The sequence below is a fragment of the Caenorhabditis elegans genome, chromosome I, assembly GCF_000002985.6.
Source record: "Caenorhabditis elegans chromosome I".
Classification (NCBI taxonomy): domain Eukaryota; kingdom Metazoa; phylum Nematoda; class Chromadorea; order Rhabditida; family Rhabditidae; genus Caenorhabditis; species Caenorhabditis elegans.
In genome coordinates, this window is record NC_003279.8 from 9,976,412 (window position 1) to 10,000,000 (window position 23,589).

Genomic DNA, 23,589 nt, shown 5'->3' on the forward strand with positions numbered 1-23,589 from the left:
TAAAATTGGACGAATCAAATTAAATATTTCATTAAAATAATATCCGGCAACCCAATATAAATAATTAGCAAAAACAAAACAGTATGGAAAGAGTATAACTTAAACACTACTAACCGGAAACGAAAAATGAGAGCTTTAAAGTTCAGATCTCACACTGAACAAGGAAAAGTGGGAAAGGGTGGGGGATTACCAAAAAAACTGATCAATTAAATAAAAGATTCAACAAGTATTGGCGCCTGCAAAAAGTTTTTGAGACTAATTGCAGGCGCCATGAAAGGCGTATTAGCGGGTTCCACGAATGGGAGAGACGATTGAAAAATGGATATTTAGAAGGCTCGTGGCTTTTGAGGATGACGACGTTGCTGACCACCTTGAGATCCCCAATTTCCTCGCTTTCCGTCTTGTCCTTGTCCTCCACGTCGTTCTCCTTGGTATCCACCAGATCCTTTCTGCTTATCTCCTTGCCGCTCGTTCCTTCCTGGAAACCACGATCCTGGACCTTGATAACCACCACGTCCAGTGCGCGGCTCCAGAATTTGTTCATTGTTTTCGGCAAGAGTTTGAAGTTTGTCAGACAAGTTGAGAGCAAGCATTTGAAGTCTGGAAGGTTCAACACGGTGCATGATGAGACAGTCGGTGGGCTCGTCAAGTGTAGCCGAAAGTTCCTCTTGGATGATCATTTTACTGAAAAAATAAAAAAAAATTATGTACTGTCTAGTAAAATATTACAAATACCTGATGATGCTATGAACATCTTTCTTTGAAAGTTCGAACAAATCCGCAAGCTTCTTGAGCGAAACAGTGGCATAAACTGTAGAGTATGTGAGCAAATAAGTTCTGAGAGATTCCTCTTGAATACGTCTCACAACCATTCCCTTAACAGTCTCAGCGTTATGGAAAAGATTCCAGACCTTCTGGTTCATCTTGTCATTGACGATATAGTCTTGACACTTTTTCCAATCTCCATTCAACATTGCTTTCGATGCGGCGACAACATGTTCACGGGTATTCTCTGGTGGTCCAGTGAGAGAAGCTTTCTCGCTTTGCTTCAATTGGTAATGGAAACTTCTGCTGAGCATACGACGACGCATTTCGAATTCGCAACTAGCCATGTGTGGAATTTCGAGAAGCATCGAACAGATCAGATAGACACACTCCATAAGTTCAACATTGATGTGCATATGATATGGAACTTGACGGGAACGATCAATCTTCTCTTGTTCAGCAGTCTTTTCGTGCTGACGAGTTCCAACAGCTTGAGCAAGCAACTCCTTGGCACGTTGGGTATTTTGAATTTCAGATAGTCCTTGATGAGCTTCGCGAATGAAACCGTGTCGGAAAGCGCAGAGACCGAGTTGGCAGATAGTTCTGTTGTAGAGGATTTGAGTGTCGACATCAGAATGATCAACGATAGCTTGCATGTGACTCATAAGAAGAAGATCTCTGGCGCGGTGCCACTTGTCATGAACAGCCAGATAGTAAACATGGCAGAGCATAGCACGTTGTCTCAATCGTTTCTCATCATCAAGTGTATAGATCTTATTACACAAGTAATCCATCAACTTTCCAGCATCCTCCTCATTTTGATCTTGATATTTGTAGTAGGCATGCTCGATGCGCATCATGTACACTTTGCAAACTTCGTGTTTATCGAAAATGCCAGAATCGTTACGAAGTTCAACGTACTTCTCGGCCTTTTCAATGAGTGAGCACATATCCTTCTCGGCCTTCAACTTCTCGATATAATCATTGGAATGACAATCGGCGTTTTGAAGAATTTTAGCCAACTCTCCGTCCAATCTTTGCACAGCAATCAGAATACTTCCTTGAATGCGATACTCTTGAGTGTCATCCTGCAAATATTAGGATTTTTATTAATTTTAGGAATGCAAGTATTACCTTCAGATTTTCATCTTCTTCAGCATATGTCACAGATAACTTTACACGATCAGTTCCGATGAGAAGATCGAGCAAGCTGTTGACGGTTTGCAGAGTGGTCATGAATGTTTCGTACTCCATGTGATCACTAATTTTAGCGTTCAATTCGAAAAGAGCCGAGATTATGCAGAAACTGATTTTAACGTTGATTCCTAGACCAAGTTCTTTCTCTTCCGATACCTCCAAAAGTTTTCGAAGATTAGCAACATGTTGATTACGATCTGTCGTTCGTTTTCCACGAGCCGACATAACCTCATTGAGTTTCTTAATCATAACGTCATGAGTAACTTCTTCCTTGGGATCAAAGTGAACAACAGACTTCTCACGATTAACTGGAGTCCAATCCGCATCATCGTCTTCCTCGACAGCTTCTTTGACTCTGATAACTCTCTTCTTCTTTTCTTTCTTGTCATCTTTGCTCTCCACGCGGAATTCTTTTTTCAAGAAATACCTACGAAGTTGCTCCATCTTAGTCACACTGTCTTCGTCATCAGAAGAATTGGATTCTGGTTCAGAAGACCAGTTAGAGGAGTCGTCATCGTCGCTGTCACTGTCACTATCGCTCACTGCAGCTTTCTCAGATGGTTTTCCAGGTGACTTTTCAGCCTTCGATTCAGAAACCTCTCCAAAATCATCGTCGTCTTCATCTTCTGGAGTTTCATATCCATCCTCGTCAGGATTAACGCGATAATCGGTAACAAGATCTTGCAGTTGTTGATCCTTGATGTATTTTTTCAGTTTTTGACGAAGAGGTGGAAGAGCTTTTGCGTTGTTCTTCGAAAGAGCAGATTTAGCATCTTTATCATCCCATAATTTATTTACGTAGTCTTCGATTTCCACAAGAGACCTGAAATATTTTATATCAACTACTAAGTTTTCATTAGCATTTTATTTTATGATGTGACTGTAAATTAAAAATATATCTCACCTTATGTAAAATCTTGGATTTGCGACATTCTGACGTTGAAAGACCGTCTTGGACTTATCATAAGCTTTGGCCAGAGAATCAAAACCTGTTAGAAGTCTGTTCAGATCTTTGTTGCTCTTTGCATCTCGATTTTGCTTGATAATTCCTTTCAGCTCATCGAATTTTTTGTCCTTTTGGGCACGAACAACACGCTTCTCATCTTCTTCAGGACCGGCCATGAAATCGAGATCATCGCTGAAAGATTAATCAATCTTTTGGAATTACTTTGGAGATTATAATTACCGAAATTTCGCGCTTTTGTTCACTTTTTGATCCTCTACCTCATCCTCGCTGGACGAAGTGTCGGAATCAGAGTCCTCCTTAGCATGGAAGAAGCGAGACATTGCTGAAACAAAATTGACATTATGAAATCCCAAAACAAGAAGCAAACAAGCAGTAGATACACAATTAGACAGAAATTCCAATATTATTTAAAATTTAAAATGAATAAAACGATTTTCCCTTTGAAAACAATTCAAAAAACAGCTAATGGGTCAATATTTAGCTGAAATAAATTTAAGTGGAAGTGGAACATAAGAAAATCGTTGCAAGACCTTACTGGCGCGTTTCGCGTGCACGGGAGATGCGTCAGCACTCGCCACTTGCGCCAGTGGGCATTTGCGCGGAGATTTAAATAATAATTTATTATTTAATCACAATTCCACAATTTCAGGTTAATTTTACAGAACGAGAATAGTCTCTAAATAACTTATATATGAACCGAGTATTCAGTAAATCAATCCAACATTTAAAAAGTTTTATAATTTTATTTTCTATTCAACGTAAGAACATCGAAGAAAGACGTATATAAGACAGGAATTTGATAGTTAAAATGCAAAGATAATCGCGAAAATGTTTTGTATTCAAAAATATTATGCTACAGACGTAAACAAAGAAACAACAAAAAGAAAGAGATAAACCGAGGGCAAAATGAGAAGAAATGTGCTATAAATTAGGAAAATCGGAACGTTTTGTTTGTTCTAAACTCGAATTCATATGAAATCGTCAAGAATGAGGAAATTTGGGACCGGTAGAAAATGAAGAAAAGAAGAGAGAACATATTTTAATCAATAATACGACTATGTACACGCTAAAACAGCTTCCAACTAGACGAATTAATGGCTTTGAACGGGGATTTTTGGGATGAAAGATGGAGTTGACAGATTTATCCATTAAATCAGAAATATTCTCGATTTGAAAAAATACCAGCAAGAAGGTCGTTTTCAGGGAAGCGACTCAGCAGAGAATTCGCGGCTTTAGCTGAAAAAATGCATTGTAATTTAATTTATGAACACATTTTCGAGACACATACCTATATCTGAATTTCTATGATTCGTCAGTCCTTCCAACATCGGCCTGTCAATCGTCCAAATATCCGCACGCGTCGGGCAGTGCTCCAAAATCTTGTCACATACAACAAGCACATTGTGAATAAACGTTGGTTTCACTTGATTTCCGTTCAGCAGATTTAATGGGCAATCAATTGAATACGAGTACTGTGCCACCTCTTTTTCAGCTCCACATTGCTCCATGAGCACAAGCAATAAACTTATGGTACGTTCAACAAGTTGCTGCTTTGTGGATTGAGTTCTTGTATTGTTCGGTTGACGAAAAACCCATGAATAGGCGGCACAAATGTGTCCTATTAAATTTTCCTTCCGATTTTCATCAATAACATTCAGAACACCGTCTTTTGGAACAAATGGTGTTCGGAGTAACAGTATAAAAGATCGGAGAATTGTACTTCGAAGTTCCAATAAACCAGGTGTATCCATTCCTTCACATGATAAACAACTCATCAGTTTTTTCAGAATATCCTGAAATAATTTAATTCATTTTTATATCGTTTTTCAAATTCCAAAACGTACAATTTCGATGAATTTGCAGACCTGCTGCTTTTCATTCGGTCCAGCCGTTTTCGTTTCTCCATTGGGCGTTGGAATCCACATCATCAGGAAATTGTTCAATGTACGCAGACAATTGCAAATAATTTCACAAACTCGATTTCTTTTCGGAGCATCGGTAAGTTCATCTAGTCGTGGATACTTTGAGATTATCGTGTGAAGTAGGAAAATTGCATTGGATCGTATAGCAATATCTTTTACGTGTTGTTTATGAGCCACTACGTTACTCAGAAATCCTGTTCCACTATAGATAACTTCATCATCCGGATGAATTTCGATGAGTCTCAGTAACTGAAAATTTCCGGTTTTAAACAGTTTATTTGAAGGGAGAGAAGTTTTTTTTTAATTTGAATAGACTAAAACTAGCCTGAAACGACCGAATTTAATAATGAAACTTCTTACAAAAGTGAAGTATCACTATGGAATTAGATAGGTTTGGGGCATCTAGTATAATTTTTTAAAGTAAAAGAACACATAAATAATTTTCTAATAGTCCAGTGATTTTCTAAACGTAAAACTTACGAATGGTAATATATTCTCCAATGGAGTCTTCGCCAAGGCTTTTGCATCAGAGACCTGAAGTAAGAGCTTACATCCAGCTCTTATCAAATCATTGTTTGGATACTGTACTACAGTAGTAATTGCTCCAACTCCATCAGACCGTACGAATCCATCAATTGCATCGGAATCATGAAGGAGAAGACCCAGAAGATCAAATGTTCGGATTATAACTTGGATAAGATGAGCTCTGGAAAATTAATATAACTTGTTAGTGATGGAGGAATTTTTCATTTTTAAACTTACAATTCTGGATTTTGAGGTAATGTTTCAGGATTTTGGCCTGCAATCAATCGATACGATCCGATCATTACAGCATTCAATTTTATAATTAATCCTGTTGGCGGAGGAGGTTGATCATGTGGATTATTGTTCCATATGAAGTAATCTTTCAATCGAGTATCCTTGCTAATAATAAATCGAAAAATGATGAAAATTGCTGGATTTATCATTCCCGGGTGTACTTGAGGATTAAAGTACTCGGAGAGAGTGCCAACGAGTTTTTCGAATTTCAAATGTTGAGCGAATTCTGTTCTCAATTTCTCGTTTTTCACTCCCATTATGATACAGTTGAAAATTTGAAACACCTGATTTGCGCAGTGTTTCATGTGAGGATCTTTTTGCCAATTTAACGAAATCAAATTGCAAATCAATTCTCGAAAATCTTGTGGACCATTCTCTCGAGGACAAAACATTTGAACAACTTGATGAATATATGGTGAAATAATGGGTAGAAATGTGAATCTTCGAAGAATATCCAACAGATTATACCAGAGTTGAGCCTGAAAAAATATGATTTGAAATCTGTAATTTGTGTTGAGACTTACATAATATGAAATTGGAAGTTGAACTGGTTGAGGTTTCAGACCATCGTAAATTATGTTAAGGATTTGTTGTACGCAGTTCTGAAAAAAATTACAGATTTTGTAAAAAGAATTCCAACATTTTTGGAAAACTCACCGGCATATTTGCCTGATCAACTTGTGCAAATTTATCTTGTCGTATCCAAGTTCGTATTGTTTTTGCCATATGAAGTCTTTGCATGGGATCTGGTGTATTAAACCATAGCTGAAATTGAACTTTATCAAGATTCATTATTGATTTTTCAATTACAAACCCTAATTGCTTGTTCAGCCGCTTGTGTTATATTCATTTGCATCATTTCAGGATTCACATTTTCACATGTTGAACCATTTGATGAGTAGCATCGCTGAGAATCGGGAAATTGATTTGTCATGGTTGTATTCACACTGAGCATTGACATTCGATCGTCTCCTTGATGATATGACATAACTGATGGAGCAACTGGTGGAGCAGGAGATTGAGAATATGGCCATGCTTGATTGTTGATCCATTGTTCTGTCCGAAATTTTTGATTCTGTGCGGGAGCCGCTGGACCTCGTGAAGGTGACGGTGACGAGTATAGTTGCCTGAAATAAAACATAGAAAGTTTTTAGGTATATCATATTTTATTAAATTAATTATAAAACCAATCTGCAAAATGTTGTTATTTTTTGTTGCAAAAAGGCGTGCGCCTTTAAGGAGTACAGTAATTTTAAACGTTCGTTGACGCAGATTTACCATCGATTTTTCATGGTTTTTTCACGAATGTATATGTTTTTATTGTTTTATTTTAGGTTTTTAGTGAATAATTATATATTTTATTAAAAAAGTGTGAAAAATCTATGAAATTCCGCAGCGAAGGAAGTTCGAAAATACAGTAATCCTCAAAGGTGCAAATTTAAAGAAACAGATGAGAACCTACACTCAAAATAATAAAACTGCGTGGCGTGTACTGCAGAAAACCTAATATTTAGGCCCCGCCTTTTAATCGTCCACTCACGGGGAAAACGCAAAAAGCGGTACCCCAGGCAATATCAGCCGCCGACATCATTCGAGGTCCGCGCACCACACTATTTTTCTCACTGTTGGCGTGGCGAGCTGTCCCCCCCTCCCCTATTTTTGTCTTTTCCCCGTGAGTGGACGATTAAAAGGCGGGGCCTAAATATTAGGTTTTCTGCAGTACACGCCACGCAGTTTTATTATTTTGAGTGTAAGAAGTTTTGAAAGAAATCCTTCAATTACGAAGATTTGGAAACTACAGTACTCCTTAGAGGCGCGCACCTTTTTTTTTAATTGATCGCTTCAAGACCTACTATCGTGATATTTAGGCAAAAAATCTACTTTTTACCAGATAACATTTAAAATTAATCTAAAAATCGAATGTCAATAGCACTCGGAAAAGAAATTTGGCATTGAAATCGAAAAAAAAAACAGTCATTTTTCTTGTACAACCACCACCCATCAAGAAAACGCTCGTTAGCCTCGTTTTTACTCTCCCACTTCCGTCGTCTCCCAACTTTCTAATATCGCCTGTCACACCACGGACGGACGGGGGGCGCAGCCACCAATCAATATGAGGTGTGTCTCTTTAGATAATAATCTTTCTTATAGTACTCACCTCTGCTGTTGTTGTTGAACCTGCTGCTGTTGTTGCGTCGACAATGCTTGAGGAGTCATCTGTTGCTGTTGGGAAGGAGGAGGTTGCATTGAGATATAGTTAGGATGTTGTTGAGGATGATATGGAGGTGTTGGAAGGCCAGGATGGGGAGCTTGATGCCATGAAGGATGAGATGTTGTTGGAATCTGAAAATAAGAATTAAGTCTTCATTTCCGAAAAACTACAAAGAAAACTGAAAAAAAAATCGCAGAAAGGATGAAAAATTCAACTTTTAAAAGCGCGATTTTCAATTTTGGCAGAATTCTCTGTTTGAATTTCCCCCAAAATGGCAAAAGATGAAAATTGCAATTTTAGAAGCTTGTCTTTTCATTCTTTTTCGCTTTTTTTCGTTGTTTTTTTGTGATTTTTCTGAATTTAAGACAATTTTGGATATTTTGAAGCAAAACGCTTCTTTGAAGTTTTTCAAGCTTACCTGATCAACATGATATGGCATCGGATGATGATATGGGCCGGCGGGCCCTCGTTGAGGCTCTCCGGTTGAATGCATTCAGGTCCGGTGCACTCAGTTTTCCAGATGACAGTCTGCCTGAAAAATCGATAATTCAAAATGTGATTTTTATATTTTAAAGGTGATATGATGATTGCGGATTATGAAAAATAGGAAAATAAGAATAAAAAACTAAAAGTAGGCGGGAAAACGGAAGAGAAAACATCAAAAAATGGGCCGTTTTCCTGCAGAATCGTCTCAACATTTGAATTCTTTCGTTACCCACCATTTTCCAACCGTCGCACGGCCTGCACTCTCCTCTTTTTGAGCACTATACACGTGCTCTCTCACTGTCTAACCAGAGAGGGTGTACGCATGCGGATGAATGTAGAAGAGAGAGAGAACGAAGGCAACCGTAGACAGACTGTATGGGACACTTGTCGAGGGTCAGACAAATAAATAGTAGGAAGAATAACGAGACGCAGATTGGTAAGTGATGTTGTGTGTGATTGAATGAGACGCAGAGAATGGTGATGTACGGGGTGAAAAATGGGTGAAGGAGATGAGCTGGTGGTGGCCTACTATCCTACCAACCTAAATAACAACCTACTTTCTATTTTATTATGTAATACATCATGCCTGGAAAGATGTTTAAAGAAATATTCAAAAACGAATTCAAATTCTCGATTGGAATAATTTGATTTAATAGGCATAATGAATAAGGAACATATCAATCAACGAATATGCAATTTTTTTGTTCGAAATAATGAAAAAATTGAAAAATTCCCTGGAAACCCATACAACTTGATGTTTTATTGGTGATCGTTAATGCTTAAGACATGTTTCATTTTCAAAATGAGATTTCTAAAATTTTTGTTGAAATACGAAAACTTCTGTTAGCTAAATATGGAAATGTGCAAGAAGAAACACGGAAAAAAAGAAACTGCGAACACGAAATTACCGTAAACTTAAAGGTGCATACACAAAATGGGTTTCGCGTGGCGAGACCCTTGCGCATTAACGCGCCTCCTCTCTTTAAACTAGTAGATTTTTGCAAGAAACAAACTACTGTATTTAATTTAGAACAAAAAACATGGAATAAAAGGGCACAGTTTCTTAATTAGAGACTAATTGTTTCGCAGCATGACACGTGGATTGCACCTTATCCTCCCACGGTTGTCACCAACTGAAGTCTTCTAGAAGATGGTATCTCCGTGATTGAATAGGTTTAAGTGTAATTATTCAGTAGTTGAGATGGTAATTGGGTGTAAGTTGAATTGTCAACAGAGTTGTATAATAATAATAATAATGTGTAAACAAGATTTCAATCATCAATTCGAAAGAAAACTGAATGTTTTCAACGAAATGGACACCGAATGTCATTGGACAGCTGGCAACGTCGTTCTACGAGTTTTATTAGTTGGCTCTACTAAATATCACTACGATTCAAAAATTTCGAAAAACAGGTGCAAAAATAGATGCAACTGATGACATTGCGAATTTTCGGTATCTCGCCTAAAATTAATTACTATGAGTTAAAAAATAATATAATTTCTCTGAGAAAACCGTACAAAAAAACAAGCAATACACATGAAACCTATACAAATATACTTTGTCAAACAATGTGACATAAGGGACCATAAGGTAGTACTAGAATTACAAGTGGGTTATCAAATAGTGCACCTGGATTGTGGAGAAGTAGGAGGAGGGACTTAGTTTATAGGATTACAGACGTCACTGAAAATTAAAATTAAAACGAATTCTAAGTTGAAAACAAAATTTTATTAAATGCAAGCTCACATACTTAGCAGATTATCAATTTTTTGACAGCTAAATTAAAAACACTACATACCAAAAATTCTTCTTCCAAGTAATATATTCAATATGATCGTAATTTTTAAAAAGTTATGATCGATCGTAAAATAACTATACATTAAGCTTGAAACTTTAGATATCATAAATTAATTCAATATTTTCACATATAAATCATTTCACTTTTGTTCTTTTCACTTGATCCTTTTCAAATTCAAACAATAAATCGTAATTACCCTCCACTATGTCCTTATGAGCACTTGGAGCATGAACAGATGGGCGGAGAGAACGGTATTGTTATCCCCCATCTCCATATAATACAGTAGTGAAATGCATTGTTGCGGATACAAAATAAAGAGTATCTTGTGGTATGTGTTGAATGAAAAAGTCATTATTTGAAAACTCCCTTTCTTCTGAGCTTCTGCACAAAATTGGAAATTGGTCGATAAATCTTTAGAGGAGTGAGACGCCTAAAAAAGTGAATTTGGTTCACGAGTTATGGGTTTTTTGTTGGTGGTTAATGGACATTTTTCACGCAACATTTTGTTGTTTTCTTCAAGAAAAATAGAAAAAACAAAAAAAAATACGAGCTAGTAAACTGGAATGTCGTATGGACCATTTCAGAAGATCAAAAATCACGTTGCAACTGTGCTTAATCAATTTAACGGTTATGAATAATAATTATTCAAAGTTCTCGTATTTTATGTACAATGATCTCTTTTGTTTTCACAATGTCCTAACTTTTTTGATTGTTGATTTTTATGACTTTATCAATTGAACGGGTTTTAATAATATTATTTGAATTTACTAAAAATTAATCTTTGGCATTTGACAGTTGGATAGCAACGTTCTGATATTTAGCACTTATTTAGCCCAAACATACAGTAAGCGGTCTCGACACCACAATTATTGCTAAGCCGAAAAAAACGAAAAAAAAGTGTGCGCCTTTAAAGAATACTGTAGCTTCCAACCCTTTGTTGTTGTGGAATTTTCATAGAATAGTTTTTATTTTCAAATAGTTTTTTTTTCAAAAATTTTAAGTGTTTTATTTTAGTTTCCTTTTCCTCCCTTTCCACGGCCATGCAACTTAATTTTCAGACCCAATGACCTCTTCGGACAGGACAAATCCCGAAAAAGCAGTTCAAAGCCCCCACAAAAGTTGAAAAAGCTGATGTGAAGGATGAAGGAACCACCTTTAAATTGGCACTAATTTCTGAAAACGTTTCTTCAACTTTTTTACTTGAATCCTAGAACTATCTCCTTATCACATATTTTTTTGTCGGGCATGGAGTTATTATGCTAGTTATTTCCTAGGGATAAGATAATTATATGGAAATTTTACAAAGAATTAAAAAAAAACACCCTAAAAATTCAAGAAAAAATTGTGTCAGAAAATAAGAAAAAAGTGATGGGACGTATGCAATAAACGATGGGAAACTGGTGGCAATGGGAAACGGAATATTTTCACAAAAAAAGACAATCAAACACGGTCTCCTGGAGTGTTCATAATTATTAGAGCGCGGTAATTTTTCTAGGTGCCAGAAGCTTCGAGTTCAATCAAAAAAAACTAAATTTCACGCATATAAATTACCGCATTTTTTATTGGGAGATTTATTTAGTTTTCATAACTTTAAAAAGTAATATCTGATTTGAAATGAACTCTTTTGAAAATTCAAATTGAATTCTATACTGTGCGTCTAGACTTTGTGTTTTATCGTGATTTTTCGTTTTTGTGGAAAATCGAGTTTGGAGAAACATCTGTAAAATTCGTTTAGAAGAGTGAAAAGATAAAAAATTGAAGCATTGAAAATAAACATTTATTGCAATCGGACTGTTTGGATTTATCATTTGTGGCCCTAAAGAGGGCCGTTGGGTTCGGTGGTTGTTGCATGGAAGCGGGAGGACAATTGAAATTATCCTCCGAATCCGTACAGGGTTCTTCCTTGTCTCTTCAGAGCATAGACAACGTCCATGGCTGTGACGGTCTTCCTCTTGGCGTGCTCGCAGTAAGTGACGGCGTCTCGGATAACGTTCTCAAGGAACACCTTGAGAACTCCACGAGTTTCTTCGTAGATCAATCCAGAGATACGTTTGACTCCTCCTCTTCTTGCTAGACGGCGAATGGCTGGCTTCGTGATTCCTTGGATGTTGTCCCGAAGGACTTTACGATGGCGCTTGGCACCTCCTTTTCCAAGGCCTTTTCCTCCCTTTCCACGTCCGGACATTGTTGAGTGATTGGCTGAAGACTCACGAATGATGATGAACTGGGAAAACAGTTCTTCTTATATACTCCCTATGCAGATACAGCGGTGCAAAGGCGGAGTCAGTTTGCGCCATCCTGCAGGGACACATTTCCGTGCCTGCCGCTCTTGCATCTGCAGAGATATCTGCCGTTTTGGCCTCTAGTAGGCGAGACATACAGGAAGGTGAGAGAGACGCAGAAACGAGATAAATGTGTCCCCGCAGGAATTTACCGAATGTTCAAAAAGAGGTGTCCCCGCAGGAAACTCCGCCCCGCCACCGTAAAAATAAATATAAAGCGACTGTCTTGGTTCATTCTTCAGATTAGTTTTACGATCACCAATCGCTCATAATGTCTGGGCGTGGAAAGGGAGGAAAAGCCAAGACCGGAGGAAAGGCCAAGTCACGCTCGTCAAGAGCTGGACTTCAATTCCCAGTCGGCCGTCTTCACCGTATTCTTCGCAAAGGAAACTATGCTCAACGTGTTGGAGCCGGAGCCCCAGTCTACCTGGCCGCTGTTCTCGAATACCTCGCTGCTGAAGTTCTCGAGTTGGCCGGTAATGCTGCCCGTGACAACAAGAAGACCCGTATCGCCCCAAGACATCTTCAACTTGCTGTCCGTAACGACGAAGAGCTCAACAAGCTTTTGGCCGGAGTGACAATCGCACAAGGAGGAGTTCTTCCAAATATCCAAGCCGTTCTTCTCCCAAAGAAGACCGGAGGAGATAAGGAATAAATATCTTCCGAATCCAAAAACCCACCGAACCCAACGGCCCTCTTTAGAGCCACAATTTTCTGAAAATCCTCTTTGTTCAAATCAATAAACTATTTGTGCTATATTTTTCATTTCTTATTCGAAATATAATCTGGAGAATTCACCAGTTAAAACTTCATTGAAATCTTCTCACTTTCAGGAATTTTTTTGGAATAGTTGCCCGTTTTACCTGATACCGTGCATTTTACATTGCCGATGGTCTCTTTGCGTTTTCCAGTTTGAGTTTTTTTAAATTAACAAATTTCAGGTATGGAAGACCAATGGTTGCTGTCGGCAATTTATGATGATGATTTGGTCGAAAAGTTAAAAGTGAGGAGTTCCACTTCATCAAGAAGTACTTCGATCAACGTGCCCAGTTTGGAAAATGAGGTTTTTAAAAAGAAAATTCGGATTTAGCTGATTACATAAAATTGTTTTCAGTTTCTCAGCAGTTCTTCTGGATCCAGAGTTTCCGATGATCTCTACCTGCATCCTATTGAAGAAAACAGGTGAATGCCTGAGAAATTACAATTAAAACATTTAAAAATTTCAGAGAGCCATTCAAATTGATAGGAAAGCCACTTCCCAGCACTACAGGACGATTCTTATCACTTCTCGCCAATCATTTTCAAATCACGTGCAATGGATCGATTATTCATCAATACTATATTCGATTCGATCCAGATATTCCGTCGAAAAAGCTGAACAGAACGATTTTGAGAACTCTGCAAGAACAGAATCCCGGACTTATCGAGTGCCCGTTAGTTTTCGATGGAATTCACACTGTGTACTCAACAGAGCTGATTAATGTCAAGGAAGTGAATAATTCAGTCATCAATGTTGCAGGAGTTGTTAATACAAAAGAATCACCTAATCTATTCAAACTCTATCTAACACATGTCGACAGCTTCCTCTTGGATACTAAAATGTGAGTTTTTACTTGGAAAACCTTCTTCATTGTTTTTAATTCAATCTTTTTCAGTATCACAGGAAATCAGGATCAGAACCAGAAGTTGCGAATGATGCATGCAATTGATACTGTCTTCCGTCAAACTTCTACTGGAAATTTCCATGCCGTGCTTCAATCTTTCTTCTCAATTGCACAAAATTCTGCAATCGAACCCTCGCATGGCCTTGGATGGGGAACTGTCAATTTAGGAGTTGGACGAGAAGTTTGCTACGGTTTTTATCAAAATGTTGTTGAGACATTCGATACACTCACTATGAATCTCGACGTTGCAACAACTACATTCTACCGCCCCGTGGCTCTCGTGGAATTCCTTGCTGAAATTCTGGAAGTTCCACTGGCAACAGTCACCGACGGACGTTCGCTGAGCGATGTTCAAAAGAAAAAGTTCAACCGTGAAGTGGCCGGACTCAAAGTTGAAACCAGACACTGTAGTTGTCCACGAAGATTTCGTGTCGCCCGTTGCACTTGGAAACCAACTGAAAATATTAGTTTCCATCTCTCCGAGACTGCCGGCAATCAAGATTCTAAACCTCTCTCATTGGTTGAATACTATAAAAGGCGTTATAATATCGATCTGACATATAAGCATCTTCCGTGTATTGAAGTTGGACGCACTCGAGAATGTATTCTTCCTTTGGAGCTTTGTTACGTAGTCAGTGGCCAACGATGTATCAAGAAACTGAATGAACAACAGATTGCAAATCTGATCAGAGCAACGAGCCGAAATGCAACTGAACGACAAAATGCAGTCATGAGCCTTCAGAATCGGCTGAAAATGGATAATGATGTCAATGCGGTTAAATTTGGATTAAAAGTTGAAGCTCAATTGTTGAAGATTGAAGGACGTGTCTTGCCGGTTCCGCGTCTTCTCTATCGTTCCCCAAATTTGAAGAGACAAGAGTGTGTAACAGTTCCGAATAATGGAACATGGGATATGAGAGGAAAGAATTTTTACAGCGGAATCCAGATTCGAGTAGGTTTTCTTTGTAGAACACTCATAAATTATTTAAATAACAAACTATCAGCGAATTATGTTTCAGGAATGGGCAATTGTTTGTTTCGCAAGCCCAGAGATTATCGGAGAAGCCAGCATGCGTTCATTTGTCAGAAATCTCGTCAATGTTGCCTCTGAAATTGGAATGCCTTTTCTCGAAGAACACCGATTCTGCAGGTCCGGAGAATGTTTTACTCGATTTTATTGGAATCAGGGATGTGCGGCACATTGTTTTTAAAATTTTTTTAAAAAATAACATGTAAAAATCCCCCTTTTCTCATCGCTGTGTTTTTTTCCCTAAATCTTTATAGAAATATGAGAAATAGAAATAGGATTTTGTTAATGTGCATATATCGGCATAACCGATAGAAACTGCTTAATAAACCTATAATTGTACCTTATTCAGATACGCAGAACCAGACCAGACTGTGAAGCTTCTCGAACATTTGAATGAACAATACAATCTTCAACTCGTTTTATGCATTGTCCCCGGAAAATCTGTAGTTTATGGAGAATTGAAACGAAAAGGAGAGCTACTTGGTTTGACAACTCAATGTGTTCGATCTCAAAATGTTTCGAAAGCGTCACCACACACTCTTTCTAATCTCTGTATGAAAATCAACTCGAAACTCGGAGGCATTAATGTAATCCTATCCTCTCCTCCACAATCTCTAAATTCTGAACCAGTACTTTTTATCGGATGTCATTTAACTCGAAGTTCACTCGCCTCATCTTCTGATTCCACATCTTCTATAGCTCATTGTGATTCCTCCATCGCTTGTCTCGTCGGTTCAATGGATGGACATCCTACTCAGTTTTCTCCAATCTTTCGTACTCAACCACGTCATCAAAGAACTATTGTCGATATGTGTGAAATGACACGTGAAGCTATTATCAATTTCCGAAAGTCTACAGGATTTAAACCCCACAAAATTATCATTTATCGTGCTGGAATCGCAGATGTGACTGTCGATGAAATCATGCAAACGGAATTACGTGCTGTACGGGATGCATGTGCTATGATCGAATACGGTTTCCAGCCAGGAATCACTTTTATTGGGTTAGATGTCACTCATCATACGAGACTTTTTGCAGCTAATGAAAAAGTTTGTTTTGTTTTCATAATTTAAATTATGTTTGAAAACCAGAACTGTAGATTTTTCGTGTTTTCGGCGAAAAATGTATTTTTGGTTTTTCACAACAAAAAAATGTTAACGAAAATTTCATAAATTTTTGAATTTAATTTTTTCCACCATAAATTACATTCGAAATTATAGAATGAGTGCAATTTTGATAGGCCATTTTAAGTTTTCCAAAATAAAAAAGTCGGATTCAATCGTAATGGCAACTGCAACTAAAAACAAGACATTGAAGCCAAGGCTCGATTTTTCGATGTTGTTTGGAAAATTTTGAAAAAATATACGGAAAAACGTTGATTTATCAAAAAAAAATTTGTATGTGAAAAAAAAGTTCTTTGAAAAATTGAGAAATACCGAAAATCATTGGAAAAATTGGAGAAACGAAAAATTGGAAAATTGGAAAAGGAAACATCTAAAACTGAAAATTCCGGTTTTCAAAAAAAAAGTCGCAAAAACGATTCCCTATTCATAAAAATTTCAAACAATTTCAGGATCGCGTCGGAAATAGTCAAAATGTGCCAGCTGGAACTCTCGTGGAAACAGGAATCACTGTGAATAATCTCTTCGAGTTCTACCTCGTATCACATGCAGGAATTCAAGGAACTTCTCGCCCGACGAAGTATGTTGTCATGTGGGACGATAATTCAATACCATCTGCCGATATTCATGAGATGACCTATCAGGTAATAGATTTGATAAAAAGTTTTCATATAAAATCACCATTTCAGCTATGTCACACTCAATCCAGATGCACAAGAAGCGTCTCCATTCCTTCGCCAGTATACTATGCAAAATTAGTAGCTCAACGAGCAAAAATATTGATGGCTGATGAGAATTTTGATATGGAACGATTCCGTTTGTGTGTAAGTTGGTTTTAAAAATTAAAAAATTGAGAAATATTTTTGAATTTTAATTACAGGGAATTGGTCGGAACGATGGAATGTCATTCACCTAATTCTACGTCATTTACATTTCAACTTACTCGTCATTTACATCATACTCACCCGAAATGCGGGTCTTTTAAAAAGTCATTTATCTATTTATTTTCTCATTTTTCACACTAGTTTACAGATATTCAATATCCCATTTTTCTAATAGTCAATCCACGATGTCGTTCTTATTGTTATATTTTGTTGTTACAGTCCACCTTTTCATAGATCTTGTTCTCAATTATACGGTTCCGGACAAATACTTGTTACTTTTTGTTGTTGTCATACATTTTTGTTACAATTTTCCATTTTTTGTTGTTTTCTATTTTCGTGCCAATATTTGTGAGTTTTTATTTTGCGTGCTAAGCAGCGTTTCTCAGAATAATTATGATAAAGAATAAGGAACGGGCAGAGTTTGTTTTAAGTTTTAAAATTAAATTATTTTCAAAAAAAATGAATGAAAAAAAAACGTTGGAAATAAACATTGATTTCACCATGAAATAAGCTCACAACTAGAGATTTTGGGGGTTTTCAATTTGAGGAGACAGGGTTTTTGGCGGAAGAGGGGAGAATCTGAAATTTCAGGAAACACAGGTGATGCGCGGTTTTTAAAATACTTATGAAATGTAGTTCGCGCACTTCTACAAGAGGCACCAGCGATATAGTAAAATACTTGCAAAATCGCAAATATTGTGCAAATTGCGATCACCGAGAGTCGCGATTACCAAAATACTGCTAAAATGTTAATGGTCCTGCAGCGAAATTCGCGATTTGCAAAATGCATCTAAAATATTGGAGGCCATAAGTATTTTACAAACGGCGAATCACCTGTGTAATCAGATGGGGGTAATCTATAAATTGAATGGGGAAGAAAGCTCGTTTAGTCTTTTGTCATAAAAGCTCGCGAATCATTGAAACAAAAAAGAATCGGAAGGTGTGCTCAATTGGAAAGAGCTATCGTAACTCTGCAATCTTCTTAAACAGGTACTTAAAGGTGCACAGATTTATTCGGATGGGTTGGCACGATGAAAAATTATGGTTCTAGTTTTTCCGGTGTTTTGATTCTTTCTCGTGGCGAGACCCATCCGAATATATCAGTGCACCTTTAAGTACGTGTTTCTCAAAAATGCAAAATTTCCGATATATTATTAATATTACACATTATTTAAGACTCTGAGACTGTCTCGTCGAGAGCGAATAATACTCCTTGATAGGTGATTCCGTTGATTTCCATTGATACTGACATTGATGTCTTTGAGTTATCTGAAATTATTGAAATTAAGGAAGCTATTTATTTAAATTGTTGTAGATTTTTCAACAAAATTTATTATTAATCAGTAATTAAATTATCGTTTTTTAAACAAAAAATACGGTCTTACCACGACCTGAAGAACATTGAAAAAACAGATTACTGTATCTCTCATAGTATCAATTTTTGTGAAAAAAATACCATTAAATTTAGCAATTTTCTTCTATTTTAATTAAGTTTCCTTTCATACCTGAATGTTTTGTACTAATCCTCATACTCGATGCACCATTTGTTTTGACGTCATTTTCTAGTTTTGGTCTTTTCGCTGAAATTTCCGAGTTCATTTTATAAAAAATCATTTTTCAACAAACCAGGAATGTCTGAGTCATTACTAGACGTAGATTCTCTTCCAGAATTATGAATATTTCCTCCATTGCCATTTGAACATGCTGTGAGCCCTAGACTTTGGCGCGCGACTTGCTGTTGAACAGCTCTCTGAGCTCTTTCTAGATTTCTTTGATGAGCTTCAAGTATTGCCATTTGCTCGGCTCCATAGCTTGTTCCAAAGAGGCCAGAAGCCTGGAGACTTAATGTATTTTCATCGTCAAGGAGGTCTGTAATAAGGAGAGATTGGAAGTTTCTGGATTTTTTGGTTAAAAATAAACAAGATAAATACAAACCATTTCTCATTCCTAATCCATTTAATTGATTATTAAGCATTGTTGCAGCAGCACTTGCAGCATGTGGAAGTTGAAAAGGTAATGGAAATGATGGAGCCGTCCGTCTTCCAGGTGCTTCTCGTCGATTACCATCAATTGCTTGTTGAAGATCAGATTGATTTGAAAGTTTCTCTTTTTCACACTCATAATCATATAAATATTTTTGATATTGTGTTCGAAGAGTAAAAGCAGCTGATGTGATAGATGATGGAAGATTTAGTCCTTTTGTTATTTCTCTCCATAATTTCTTATTTATTATTTCAACAAGACCGCCATGTTGTACAACAAGTCGATATAATTCATAAAGATCAAGTACTTGCTTTGCCATTATTGGAATTCGTGTTACCGGTTTTCCTGGAAATTTTGATTTTTAGGTGAGATTATAAAATTGGAAGTTTAATAGTTGGAATTTTTGGTTGAAGAAAAAAATTCTTAATTTGGGCTTACGATTAAACTTACTACTTACTACCTACAAATTTATTATTATTTTTCTTATTCTTTGTGTAACCTTACCTATTCTATGCATGAAATTGAGCCAATCATCCAACCATTCCTTCCTTTTCACATCGTCTGACAATTCGTACAACTGAAAAAAACTTAATTATTTCAAAAGTCCCTCTTTCATTTTCTTCTCTCATCAAAAACATGCCCATTTAGTTTTGAAAAAGGCCCAACTTATTGTAATGACTAATAAGTGTAATACTCAATAATGGTTCTCCCCCACTCAAAAACTTCTCTTCTTCCATTTAGAAGCTTCTCATAATTAAATATTCGTTCGAGTCACTCAATTAGCCGACTTTAAGAAAAAAGAAAATGAAGTATAATTGATTTGGGTTGAAATGGGATATGGAATTGCAATATGAGAGAAAATAAGAAAATTAGATAATTCACAACAAAATTAGAGAAAAGTTACGGTACCTGGATATTCAAGCAAAGGTTCTATGCAAAATTCGTGAGGTACCAGGAAATTGGTGGGGATTTTTTTTGAAGTTTTTATTTTTTCCAGGTTCACTTGGAAGTTTCAAATTTCTGGACAAAATTGCAAGAAACCCCCTTTTTATTGTAAAATTTCATAAATAACCACCAATTTCTAAATTCAAATATAGATTCTATATTTTGATCATAAATCATTTCTAATCTTTCTCTCTTCTATTATTCCTCTGCTTCGCCCATTTTCAACCCCCCGGATGGGAAGCTATTGCTCTCTATTATTACATGTTGTAAACTCTGGTGGTCTCCCTCCTCATCCCATTATATTCCCCCTTTTTACAATCATTATTATTATTATTATTATGTTTAAAATGTTTTATTTTATTGCGTCAAGTCTGTCAGAAACCCATCAAAAGAGCATGTTTTTGAAAATAAATTAAATTGATTATCCACAAAAAGAGTTTTTAGTAGTCATCGTGTGTTTTTGATGTTAACTATAATAAGTAGCCACTTCAATTTTTTGTTGAAAACTTCAAAATGACACACACGATGACGCACCTCTGAAAGTTTATCGATACTTCCAAACTTTTCCCAGAATACTCCACCGTTTGATGGGGAAATTGAAGGATTCTGAAAACACCAAAAACATAATGTTTGATATTACAAAAAATGACAGGAACTTGGTTGTTTAATTGTAGATTTGCAGAGGGTGCAAGGAAATTTTTCATAAATTATTTTTCCACATTCTTCAATTTTAACAGCGAATATCTCCCTTGGCTTTTGTTTTGGCATATAGCCAACAAACAAACTATTTGGAATTTCTGTTTCTGTAATTTTTTTGTTCGTTTTCCTTTTGTACCGTTGAAATACGCCAAAATATATTCTTTCAAAGTGGAGTGGAGTGCCCAACTAATAGAAAAAATATGACAAACTATGTTTCGAACTTTAATCTCTCTAATATTCTGATCATTCCCACTTAATCAGCTGATAACAGTGTTAAAAAGTGAACACACACATGTTCTATGCTTTTCCATTCTTTTCTTCCAACATTATTAATCTATTTGATTCGAGCAGCCAATCGGCTCCGCAAACAAATGCTCTTGCGCACTCAAATTCTCTCCGTAGACTCCGCCCAGAAAGTTAATGCAAGTTTTATATTGATTCAAAATTAAAAAGTAGTACTGTATCGGTTTCAAATTTAAAAAAAAAGTTGAAATCAAAGGAATCAAGCTAATCCTAGACTAGTTGAAAGCAGTTTTAGATTAGGTGTGGTCTGACACTTGTGAAAACTTTTCTTTATTTTTCTAGATGCCAATGAGAAATGATTAACGTGGTCCAGATCTTGGCTAGTATTTTCTGAAATAAATCTAACAAATAATATTTATCTCAGAATATATCTCAAAATCAAAAACTATAAATAATTCATTAGTGAGACTTATTGTATATATCTAACTCATAATTGATTAGTTGTACATAGGTAAAACAAATGGCCTTTCTCTTTCTCATATTACCCCTCACAAGTTGACAACACGAAGCGAATTAGTGATTCCGAAGGTGTGAACAATAGATTTGTAAATGTGTGAACACAATGCTTCATCATCTATTCTTTCAAGGAATCACTTGAGATACGGTAGCTACGAAAGAAAGTTGTTGCACACATAATTAACTAAAATGCTTCTCCATCTTTGCTCGTCACTATGGTAATTGGAGATGAATACGGAATTAAGATGAGAAGGGGGAAAACACTGAGAAATTCTGAATACATTTCTAAAATTTGTTCTAGATTTTCAATTTTTCAATTAATTTAACGTTGGAAAATCTACATGTTGCACAAAAAAGGTATCAAAGTAATTTAATTTATTATATGACGAATAGGAAATTTGCCTTTTGTGAAGACAATAGCGCTCCGCGACTATGTAGAAAAAACGCTCATCATATATTTTCCGGTTGTTGTTAATTATTGTTTTATTGTAAAATTGGAACCCAATAAATCTGTAACTCAAATTTTTTCATTAACACTACCGTATTTCCTCTATTAGTAAGGCATGCAAAACTAATTTTCGGACACCTAATTTGATGCAAAACTAATGGAGGTGCAAAACTAATTTTCGAACAGGTTTTTTCTCATGTTTCCCATTAAGTTATGACATAATATCACCAATTTCAATGACAAATTATGAACCGAAATGGACGAATTTTACGACTGATACGCAAAAATTGTCCGAATTGTACTCATATTTTGCCTATTTTGACTTGTTATACCAAGTCTGTAAGAGTTTTCCTAATTTTTAGAACGACTTTATAATGCAAATTTTGAATTCCTAAAATTAGGGAACAAATGAAGCGGTGCAAAACTATTAAGGTGCAAAACTAATGGAGGTGCAAAACTAATAGAGGTGCCTAACTAATAGAGGAAATACGGTATTCAATTTTTTTATTGAACTTTAACTATTCCTATCGTTTGCCCATAAAGCATGGTTTATCCCAAAAAGGCTAACCTGCTTAAACTGTTCTTCGTATGACCATGCTGGACCAGATGCATTTATACCAGATTCTGATGGTTCTTCTGATTTCACTGATGTTTCTTTTCTGAATCCTCCTAATGTCAAATCTTCTGGTTCTCCTTGATTAGTGTTCTCTTCGTCATAGTCGTCAAGTCCCGGAGAAATTGCTGTTAAGCCTGACGCAAGACCTAGAAGCTGTTGCTGAATACTGAATGGACCCTGAAGTGCTTGAAAGATCGGTGGTAAATTGAGAGGCGCTCGTAGATTTGACAGATTCAATTGTGAATTTAGAAGTCGTTGAACTACTTTTTGCCGGGATTCCAGGTCGAATACGTTTAGGTTTGCTGTTAGATCGGGAGAAGCTGGAGGTGATTTCTGCTGAAATTTTTTTATTGGATTGTCAGTTTTGGATATTTCAGAAGTTTCAGACCTGCACAGATTTGCCAATAAATATTGAAGAAACTAAATTTTCCGAAAATCCGAGCTACACTAAAAATTCAGTGAAGACGTCAAATTTTAAAAGTCAAAGAAAGCAAGATGTCGAATTTGTGGTTTTTGAAGCTCCGAAAATGCCTTCGTAAAAATCTTGCTAATGTAAATTGAAAATACTTTTTGCTCACTTATCAAGCTTTGAAAAACTGTTCAAATTGAAAAATAAAAAAGTGAACAAAATAAAGAAGTGAAAAAGTGCCATCAATTTACATTATAGTCAGAAAAATTCAAGTAACCGTACTCCTTATAAACGCACACTTTCCTGCATTTAACAAAATAATTGATCGTGTCGGACCGGTCACCGTATTAAGAGTTAAAAATAAAGCCAAACCTCTTCTGTTTGATCATCAACTCGTTCATCACAATTACTGCTTGAATCATCATGATGTCCACCAACATTAACAGTTTCTTGAGTCGGCTCCTTTGACATACTGACGAACAGTTGCGGTTCGTCAATCCTTACGGACATCTGCAAGAAAATACAAACTCTTAGAATTCATTTTCCATCATCCATCGTCATCATCACGGTCATCAAAAGAAC

General features: G+C 36.4%; 6 protein-coding genes and 4 non-coding genes across 12 annotated transcripts; 5 read left to right on the forward strand and 5 right to left on the reverse strand.

The window, feature by feature from the left end:
• Positions 1-14: 14 nt before the first annotated feature.
• On the reverse strand, positions 15-3,251 carry eif-3.C (Eukaryotic translation initiation factor 3 subunit C). The gene is made up of 5 exons (NM_060237.6): positions 3,149-3,251; positions 2,867-3,100; positions 1,900-2,785; positions 736-1,853; positions 15-684 (listed from the first exon to the last, which is right to left on the reverse strand). Exons 1-5 carry the CDS (start codon positions 3,247-3,249, stop codon positions 327-329), a joined length of 2,697 nt encoding a protein of 898 aa, NP_492638.1. The 5' UTR covers positions 3,250-3,251; the 3' UTR covers positions 15-326.
• A 400-nt stretch (positions 3,252-3,651) lies between these two features.
• On the reverse strand, positions 3,652-8,383 carry sys-1 (Beta-catenin homolog sys-1; the record flags this gene model as incomplete). 3 transcript variants are annotated; one of them, NM_060238.6, is made up of 10 exons in its annotated part: positions 3,652-4,165; positions 4,218-4,722; positions 4,774-5,100; positions 5,332-5,557; positions 5,614-6,149; positions 6,195-6,272; positions 6,328-6,435; positions 6,485-6,797; positions 7,829-8,013; positions 8,301-8,383. In NM_060238.6, 10 exons carry the CDS (start codon positions 8,373-8,375, stop codon positions 4,083-4,085), a joined length of 2,436 nt encoding a protein of 811 aa, NP_492639.1. The 3 variants fall into 3 exon arrangements, with proteins under 3 accessions (NP_492639.1, NP_001379282.1, NP_001300438.1); NM_001392922.1 differs by having other exon boundaries at positions 6,328-6,446; positions 8,301-8,375; NM_001313509.3 differs by lacking the exons at positions 7,829-8,013; positions 8,301-8,383 and having other exon boundaries at positions 4,083-4,165; positions 6,485-6,658.
• A 1,548-nt stretch (positions 8,384-9,931) lies between these two features.
• On the forward strand, positions 9,932-10,002 carry T23D8.10. The gene has a single exon (NR_050466.1). It is a non-coding gene; the product is annotated as an Unclassified non-coding RNA T23D8.10 (non-coding RNA).
• A 2,038-nt stretch (positions 10,003-12,040) lies between these two features.
• On the reverse strand, positions 12,041-12,352 carry his-67 (Histone H4; the record flags this gene model as incomplete). Its single annotated transcript, NM_060240.6, has 1 exon — positions 12,041-12,352. The coding sequence occupies one exon, from the start codon at positions 12,350-12,352 to the stop codon at positions 12,041-12,043; it is 312 nt and encodes a 103-aa protein (NP_492641.1).
• A 368-nt stretch (positions 12,353-12,720) lies between these two features.
• On the forward strand, positions 12,721-13,104 carry his-68 (Histone H2A; the record flags this gene model as incomplete). Its single annotated transcript, NM_060241.6, has 1 exon — positions 12,721-13,104. The coding sequence occupies one exon, from the start codon at positions 12,721-12,723 to the stop codon at positions 13,102-13,104; it is 384 nt and encodes a 127-aa protein (NP_492642.1).
• A 286-nt stretch (positions 13,105-13,390) lies between these two features.
• Positions 13,391-17,565, forward strand: alg-5 (Protein argonaute-2). The gene is made up of 9 exons (NM_001383707.1): positions 13,391-13,512; positions 13,564-13,631; positions 13,676-14,050; positions 14,105-15,065; positions 15,133-15,263; positions 15,493-16,192; positions 16,717-16,908; positions 16,954-17,088; positions 17,145-17,565. Exons 1-9 carry the CDS (start codon positions 13,393-13,395, stop codon positions 17,178-17,180), a joined length of 2,718 nt encoding a protein of 905 aa, NP_001370006.1. The 5' UTR covers positions 13,391-13,392; the 3' UTR covers positions 17,181-17,565.
• Positions 17,146-17,246, forward strand: T23D8.11. Its single transcript, NR_101609.1, has one exon. It is a non-coding gene; the product is annotated as a small nucleolar RNA T23D8.11 (small nucleolar RNA).
• On the forward strand, positions 17,336-17,393 carry T23D8.12. The gene has a single exon (NR_101610.1). It is a non-coding gene; the product is annotated as an Unclassified non-coding RNA T23D8.12 (non-coding RNA).
• Positions 17,495-23,517, reverse strand: cfi-1 (AT-rich interactive domain-containing protein cfi-1; the record flags this gene model as incomplete). Its single annotated transcript, NM_060243.4, has 7 exons — positions 17,495-18,417; positions 18,654-18,728; positions 18,775-19,017; positions 19,084-19,476; positions 19,636-19,708; positions 22,551-22,934; positions 23,380-23,517. The coding sequence occupies 7 exons, from the start codon at positions 23,515-23,517 to the stop codon at positions 18,320-18,322; spliced, it is 1,404 nt and encodes a 467-aa protein (NP_492644.2). The 3' UTR covers positions 17,495-18,319.
• T23D8.13 lies at positions 17,896-18,064 on the reverse strand. Its single transcript, NR_101611.1, has one exon. It is a non-coding gene; the product is annotated as a small nucleolar RNA T23D8.13 (small nucleolar RNA).
• Positions 23,518-23,589: the final 72 nt, after the last annotated feature.